This window comes from Papaver somniferum, unplaced genomic scaffold (genome assembly GCF_003573695.1).
Source record: "Papaver somniferum cultivar HN1 unplaced genomic scaffold, ASM357369v1 unplaced-scaffold_24, whole genome shotgun sequence".
Taxonomy (NCBI): Eukaryota; Viridiplantae; Streptophyta; class Magnoliopsida; order Ranunculales; family Papaveraceae; genus Papaver; species Papaver somniferum.
The window spans coordinates 6,515,491-6,523,422 of record NW_020634374.1 but is presented as its reverse complement, the minus strand read 5'-3'; the positions used below and the strand labels follow the sequence as shown (position 1 = coordinate 6,523,422).

The 7,932-nt window shown below is 35.9% G+C and overlaps 1 protein-coding gene and 1 long non-coding RNA gene across 2 annotated transcripts; one reads left to right on the top strand and one right to left on the bottom strand.

The window, feature by feature from the left end:
• Positions 1 to 2,053: 2,053 nt before the first annotated feature.
• On the bottom strand, positions 2,054 to 3,486 carry LOC113340906. The gene is made up of 4 exons (XR_003355679.1): positions 3,281 to 3,486; positions 2,861 to 2,948; positions 2,587 to 2,674; positions 2,054 to 2,261 (listed from the first exon to the last, which is right to left on the bottom strand). It is a non-coding gene; the product is annotated as an uncharacterized LOC113340906 (long non-coding RNA).
• Positions 3,487 to 4,245: 759 nt separating this feature from the next.
• On the top strand, positions 4,246 to 7,487 carry LOC113341034 (SPX domain-containing protein 1-like). Its single transcript, XM_026586073.1, has 3 exons — positions 4,246 to 4,678; positions 5,216 to 5,342; positions 6,740 to 7,487. Exons 1-3 carry the CDS (start codon positions 4,352 to 4,354, stop codon positions 7,213 to 7,215), a joined length of 930 nt encoding a protein of 309 aa, XP_026441858.1. The 5' UTR covers positions 4,246 to 4,351; the 3' UTR covers positions 7,216 to 7,487.
• The last annotated feature ends 445 nt before the right edge of the window (positions 7,488 to 7,932 follow it).

Sequence of the window (7,932 nt, the reverse complement as noted above, 5' to 3'; positions counted from 1 at the left end):
GCTTCCGGTGCTAAAAGCTGATTCAGAGGATACTGAAGACACAGGCAAGGCTAATATATCTCTTGCAATGTAGGACAGTACCTTATACCTGTTTGCATTAGCCTGCCACCAAGCCAATATGTCAAAGTCATCATCTTGATCTACTTCACGCATTTTTCCATCCATCATCACATCTGTCAAGTACCTATCTAACTCCGTTGTTCTTGCTTCTTCAACACAACTTGGGTTGTCCCAATGCTGTCTCTTCCTTGATTGAATTCTTGATTTCAACCCTTGAGATGGCGTGCTAACTGAACTGGCAACTACCGAAGCAACACTAGATGACCCTTCCTCATGAGTTGAATACACTGAACTATAATCATCAAAGAGTTCCTGAAATTCTAATTTCACCTTTCTCATGATTCTTTGAACCTCCCACAAATTGTTCTCAAACAAACAGTTAAGAGTAAATTCTAGCCCCTTTAGTTTCTCTCTTGGATCCAACAATTGAGCAAAAAACATAACAGGATTCATTTTCTCGTACACACCCCAATACTTATTGTACTTGGCAAACATAAGACGAGACATACGTGAAATAAATGGATCTGATGCTACATTTTCTCTAAATTCAATTAATTGTTCATGGATGAATACCAACTCCCATAAGAAAGAATGAGTAGTGACTTGTGTAGAAGCAGAAAAATTTACAGTTGCATCGAAGAATACCTTTAAACACTTCACAAGACCTCTAGCATAAGCCCAATCTTCTGCATAAGGAGCATGAGTCTTTACTTTCTTTTTCTTCTTCTTATTTACCTCTTCTTCCATATCCTCAACCTCTTCATCTTCTTCCATATCCTCAACCACTTCTTCCAAGATATCATCACTAGCTATAGCTTCCTCAATATCAGCATCACTTGGTAAAACAGATTCCTTGTCTTGCTCAAAAATAAACCTCTCTTGAAAGTCCTTATCAATCTGTGCTAACATTGCAAAAACTTTTTCATATCTTTGAGCAGCTTCTAACATCAAGTAAGTGCTATTCCATCGAGTGTATACATCTAAATTCAGTGCTTTCTTATAATCTACCTTTGCTAGGGAAGCACATTGTTTAAACTTTTCATACCTAGAAGGAGAACCAAGAACATATTTTACAACTGACCTTATCCTTTTAACAGATTCATTAAAGAGTCGTACTGCATCTTTTATGACAAGAGCAAGAACATGGGCTGAACACCTCACCTGATAACAATAAACAAATAATCAAGAAAAATTAGTCATAACTCATAAGATGCATGTGACAAATTCCAAAATAAATTAATGATGTGAAATGAGAATGTTACATGTAAATATTTAGCTCTGATTGGTGATCTTGTCCAGCTAGTAACAACTTGCTTCAGATGATCCATAGCTACTGTGTTGGCGCTGACATTGTCTAGAGTGACACCAAACACATCTTTTAGACCCCAATCTTCCAAACAATCCACCAACTTCTCACCGATTGCAATACCTGTGTGACCTTCAACTTGACAAAACATGAGTATTCTCTTCTGCAGTTTCCAGTCCTGATCAATGTAGTGAGCGGTTACACAAATATAATTAAAATTATTTGGTGATGTCCATGTGTCAGTTGTCAAAGATATCCTCTGCTTAGATGTCAAGAAGTAAGTTTTTAGGTTATTCTCTTCTACATACATCTTTAACATATCCCTATAAATTGTCATACGTCCTGGAACCTTGAACCTAGGTTGTGCCTCTTGCATCAATGCCACAAAGCCTGACCCTTCTACTTTTCTAAAAGGAATTTCATCCTTAATTATCCACTCAACAAGACGCCTTCTTAACCTATCATAATTGTAAGTATGAGCAATAAGTTTACCATCCTGACCTGGTTTTGGGGGTGGCATCAACAGAGATGGTTGTCCCTTTTCTTTCTTCCTGTTAGGATTCTTTAGACATCTATTCAAATGCTTTCGCAATCCAGAAGTGCCATTATTGTCATTGTGAGCTTTGTATTTATTGTGGCAATAACGGCATTCAGCCCATTCACCATCTATCCTAGTCTTTTCCAACCAAACAGATGATCTCACTCTGCCGTGCTTCTTTTTGCTATCACCAACTTCAACTGCTTCAGCTCTGCCTTTACTTGTTGGAGTTGCAGTTTCAGATTCATTTGTGTGAGATGCAGCTTGAGAGGATGATCCAACTTCTGTTTGTTGAGTTGTACTTGTAGTTGGAGTTGCAGTTGCATTTGTAGTTGGAGTTGCAGTTGATGTGGTCATCTAACAAACATAAAACAGAACCAATTACATTCATTATAGAGTATTAGAAACAAATAATAATCAACCAATGGTATTATATATATGGTCATCTAGCAATGCAGTTAATGATGACTGAGCACTATGATGACTGAAAGAGTTCAAGTAATCTTTCACACTTCTTATTTTAAGGTTCAAGTAATCTATCAATCAGATTTAGGAGCCCTATATCTTGTTAGCTGAGCACTATGATGACTGAAAGAACTCATCATTTCCCCACTCATATCCCTGACTACAACGAAGATGACTGAAAGAGTAAAATTAATGAAATACAAGCTAGTTTACATACTCTGAAGTACTTTAAGTCTTTAATGGGTATTTTGTAACACCTGCTGCCCTGAAACAAATCACGATCCTTAAGCGTTCAGCGGTTCAGCCTGAAATTCATTTATAGTTAAAGAGGAAATTAACAAGTAAGTAAATTTGCACAAGAAACAGTAGTCAGTAAAGGTTCAAGTAAATTTAACAAGGAATAGCTAAACTGCATTGTGATCCATATCAATATGCACTGAACTCTTATTGCTTGTTTCTTTATATAAGAGTTGAGTAAAAATTGAGCTTACCACAAGCCATTGTGCAGTACTTGAGAACCCCAAAAATCTAATTCTTCCTTCTTCTCTGCTTTGGCCTTTGGACTAATCTTCTCAATATCTGAAAAAAAAAAATACAAACGAACTTAGAACATAAAACTGAAATTAGAAAAGGAATTCTACTGAGAGACAATCAGACAAACCAAAACAAAATAAAAGGAAAAAATAAACCCTAAAAAAAATCAATACAACCAGATATACAGTAACCCTAAAAAAATCAATACAATCAAAACTCGGATCATAAAACTGAAATTAGAACCATACCCATGATTTGAACTTCATAAAATCAAAAAGTTTGCTAGAGATTATGTCAAAAAAATCAATATTCAATACGAAAATCAATGTACAATCAAACGATTCAAAGTTTCAAAGCCTAAGGAGAAGAATACTGACCTGAATCCTGATAGAGATGGTGATCCACTGATATTACTGATATTCAATCTCGATTCAAACCCTAAGAGAATCGAGAAACTGATGCTGCCGCTGAGTGAGAAGAAGAGACGAAGAAGAAAGAACTGAAGAATGCTTCTTCATTTTCTTTTGTTCTCGACATCCTATATAGATCTCAACGGCTAGGATTAAAAACCTAGATAGATCTCAACGGCTAATAACAACCGGTACAAATGGTCCGGTTCAAGTACGGTTCTCCCCAAGAACCGGTGTCTGTACCGGTCTAGTCCGGTTCTCAAATTTCAGAACCGGTGTCTGTACCGGTCAAGCCGGTTCCGGTTCGGTACAAGTCCGGTTTTTCCGGTTCTACTCCGGTTCAGGTCGTGTAGACCGGTTCTTGTGCGGTCCTAATTGTATGTATGGCTCTAACTAGAAATATATCAGCTTGCAGCTTTTAAACTCTTGAAATTGATTTTAACATTGTATGATGATAATAATTGATCTGAGTTCAAATCTCGCCGACACAAAAATACATTTGTTTGAATCACAGCAAAGCCACCTAAAACTTGCCAAGTTGCCTCTTGGGGTGCAGTTATGTGTGCTTAAAAACGTCCTCACTTGCATGAACAGAAAAACGCCCTACTAAAGTGAAACAACAAAATCCTCACTAATATAGTTAACGAACTGCCACGTGGTATATATTGCAATTCAATCACCGACTAAAATAAATACTAGAAAACATCTCTCTTTCGGAATATACGTATCCCATCCATCTATCCCCATCCTTCCACAGTACTTCTCACATTCATCAGTCACACAATACATCCAATTCCATCCTCCTTTTCTTCTTCCAATTTTAAAAATAATAATAATAAAAATAAATAAAAAATCCAAAACGGAATAAAACCCGAAATATCCTTTCACGGGAAAGTATATCTCCCTCGAATATTCTTCTTTTAACATATCATATATTACCCTCCCTTCTTCTTCACAACTACTTCTACTATCTTCATATTTTTTCTTAAATTCCTCCTCAGTTCTTCGTAGTTTTAGCATCAGATTATAGTGTTAGAGATGAAGTTTGGGAAAAGTTTGAGTAATCAGATCGAAGAAACATTACCAGAATGGAGAGATAAGTTTTTATCATACAAAGATTTGAAGAAAAGGTTGAAATCTATTGATCCTAAATGTAATAATAACAATGGAACTGCTGAAATCAGGTCTTCTAAAAGACCTAAATTGTCTGACAATGGTGAGATTGTTGTTGTTAATAATAATAAAGATATTATGAAGGGAATGAGCAGAGAAGAGATTGATTTCATTAGGTTATTAGAAGATGAACTTGAGAAATTCAATTGGTTCTTTGTTGATAAAGAAGAAGAATACATCATCAGACTAAAGGTAATTGTTGATACTAATTACAATTATCATTTCTTAATCGTTTTGATTGATTTTTGTTGATTAAACTGTAAAGTTTAGGGTTACGCCATTAAAATTTAATTGCAGAGGTAGAAATATATGGCTCATTTTAGTTCATTGTTATTCAAATTTTCACAATCATGCGCTGGATTAGGTATCTTTAGCTAACATGTACCTGTGGGTGCGCAGTGTTGTACTGCTTTCATCATATTAGTACAGTTGTTGAGTTATACATCTCCTCTTAATATATCCGTTTGATTTTTGACTAGTGGAAATCTCTAGGTACATCCGCATGATTATTACCACTGGTCTTTGTGACGCGTGGTGGATGTCTTTGGCTCAGTGATTTGCTGTCCAGCCACCTGTTTACATTAGAGAGTTCATTTCTGTAATGGTTTTTAGTGTCACATAGATTTGGTCTGCTATAGGAGGCATTTTATTTGTGTGTGCATATTTTCACACATGGGCGCCCATGTTAATAAAGTTTTAAGCTGATTTGTGTAATGTTTTTAATAACAGGAGTTGCAGGACAGAGTTGCAAAAGCAAAGGAATCTAATGATGAATTGATTAAAGCAAGAAAAGAGATTGTTGATTTTCATGGAGAAATGGTTTTGCTTGAGAATTATAGTGCCCTCAACTATACTGGTAAACTATCTCTCTCTCCAAGTTACTATACATTACGAATAGTGATACAATAATCCTTAATCAAATGAGAGAAATCCCATTGTAAATCTGCAAATTTCAACGTCAATATGAATATCCGGGGGATTAGTGATCCATGCATTTACAACTTAAAAGTGAATTTAGTTAGTTTTACTGAATTTAGCAATATGGATTTTGGATAATATTTTATTTAGTAGAGATGTAATACAACAACTTCAATAGATTAGTTTTAGACATTTGATTCGAATATTCTGATAGGAATAACATTTGAAGAAAGTAAAGGTTGCCATCACACGACAAACGTCAATTCGACTTATCTTTTTTAGTAGGCCTAAGATGTGGACAAATGAAAGTAAAGAGTTCTTTTTCTTTCTCCAATTGTTTTTGTTTTTCGTTGAAATTTTTTCCTTCGGCTTATGATCACTCGTTTGTGTGGACGAATTGGATGGGATTTGGGTTGCCCCTTATTTTTTTAGATGCATATTCTTTTTATTCATTGGATTTCTTTTTAAATGATTTTACCTGTAGAGTCTCTATTAATGCTTTTGGAATATAAAATGAAATCCGACATTAAAATATCTGTAGCCTGTAGGAACTTTCTTATTTTGGGAGAAAAATTATAATTGGCTAACTAGGTCCAAATGGAGTCCGAGTCTGAGTCTGGACTAGATGTCGACAATGAGAAAACATAGAAGTAGGAAGCCCACAACTCCCATCATCAGTTTCTTTAAATGACTCTTTTTTGGTATTGGAATTTGGAGTGCGTGAAAAGCCTTGGCTAGTTGGCGCTCTTTTAGGTACCTTGCTCTATAACTATTATAATGACGTGTCAAAGACAAAGGTGGAGTACTATGGTATCTGTCTGCTCGTGGATATACAGATCATGTCCCCAGTATACATGCATAATTGATCATCTCTTAAAATGTTAAGATAGAACTTAGATGTACACTTGGGGGTAGCAGAGAAACCTTAAGGGCTATGCCTGATGGCCCAACCTGATTCTTTTTAAACTCAGCACTTCCGCGGTGTAAGAGCATGCATATTGAGCTTGGTTCAATCAAGAATTATAGGCCCCAAACATTTTCTACCTGGATTCCTGAACCATTACATTAATGTCCGACTTGTTTGTAATTTCCCTGATCGGCTTAACTGCCAGTTACTATTTAATACTTGTTATATTGAAGTAACAGATTTCTGTTACTCTAATCCGGACATGCTACTTGTTATATTGAAGTATCAGATTTTTAATACTCTAATCCGGACATGCTTCATAAGTGACTGCCACGTTTTATTCATTTAAAATGCTTTTTATGCATCTTATTCAACTCATGCATGTTGGTTGAACTTTATGTTAATGTCCAGTGTCCTTTTATATGCAGGCTTGGTGAAGATACTGAAAAAGTATGATAAGCGTACAGGGGCTCTCATTCGTTTGCCCTTCATCCAGAGGGTTTTGCAGCAGCCATTCTATACCACAGACCTACTTTACAAATTGATAAAGCAGTGCGAAATAATACTTGATCACCTCTTTCCCATCAACATCGTGCCCTCAATTCCAACATCTGAAATCGCTGATACTAATACAGATTGCACCACCGCTCCTCCTCCTGCCACAACTGTTGTTCCCACCGCCACAGAGAAAGAAGGTTCATTGCTCAGAGGACCAAAGGAGCTAGCAGAGATCGAGTACATGCAAAGTTTGTATATGAAGAGCACTATGTCAGCATTGAGGGTCTTGAAAGAAATAAGAAGCGGAAGCTCAACCAAGAGCGTATTTTCATTGCCACCAATGCAACCTTGTCCGCTGGAAGAAACTTGGAACAAAGTACCTGTTCTTGAACAAACAGCAAAGTAGTATTTTATTTATCTGATCAATTCTCTTTGAAAAGTAGATACGTAACACGGGTGGATGTATTCTTAATCTTTGTTTTTCTTCCTGTAAAGGTTATTTGCTCATGTAATAATTTGGTTAAGGGACTGTCTTAGCTAAAACTTGAGCAGCATAGCCTTTGGTTGTTCACCACAGAATACTTTGTTTCTTTTTACTTGTACTAGATATACCAACACAGATGTAAAGTGATTTTAGTTGAAGTTGATAGTAATAGATTCGTGTTTTAACTTGTCCAAGGCATTCAATCTGTTTCCCTTCTCTGTTTAGCAGCAGAATTGCAGGTTCATATTGGGCACTGCATAACAGCCGAATATGAGCCCTATATATACAGTGAGCATACCCACCTTTGTTTTTGAACCATAATATTGGGCATACCAAAATCTTCCAAGGCATACCGAATGAAGACAAAAAAGGTTATGAAATAGCAAAATCAGATAACCCCTTAACCCAAAAATTTTTAATGGCAAATCTGCCCTTTACGTATTAGTGTTACTAATCTTGATTAGTGATTAGATATTTTGTTTAGTGATTAAAATAATTTTCAGAATTATAAGAGTTGTTTAGATGAAAAATTTGGAAAAAAAAATCAAAGTTTTGGTTTGGTTAAGAAGGAGAGAAAGAGAAGGAGAAAGTGAGAAAATTCTGATTCTTGATTCAATGGAGGATGAGGAGTGTCATATA

Bases quoted from the DNA above. Each gene is read 5' to 3' on its own strand.
- LOC113341034 (XM_026586073.1), top strand. From the start codon at position 4,352: ATGAAGTTTGGGAAAAGTTTGAGTAATCAGATCGAAGAAACATTACCA. The intron at 4,679-5,215 runs GTAATTGTTGAT...TTTTAATAACAG, and splicing joins AATACATCATCAGACTAAAG to GAGTTGCAGGACAGAGTTGC. The intron at 5,343-6,739 runs GTAAACTATCTC...TTTTATATGCAG, and splicing joins TAGTGCCCTCAACTATACTG to GCTTGGTGAAGATACTGAAA.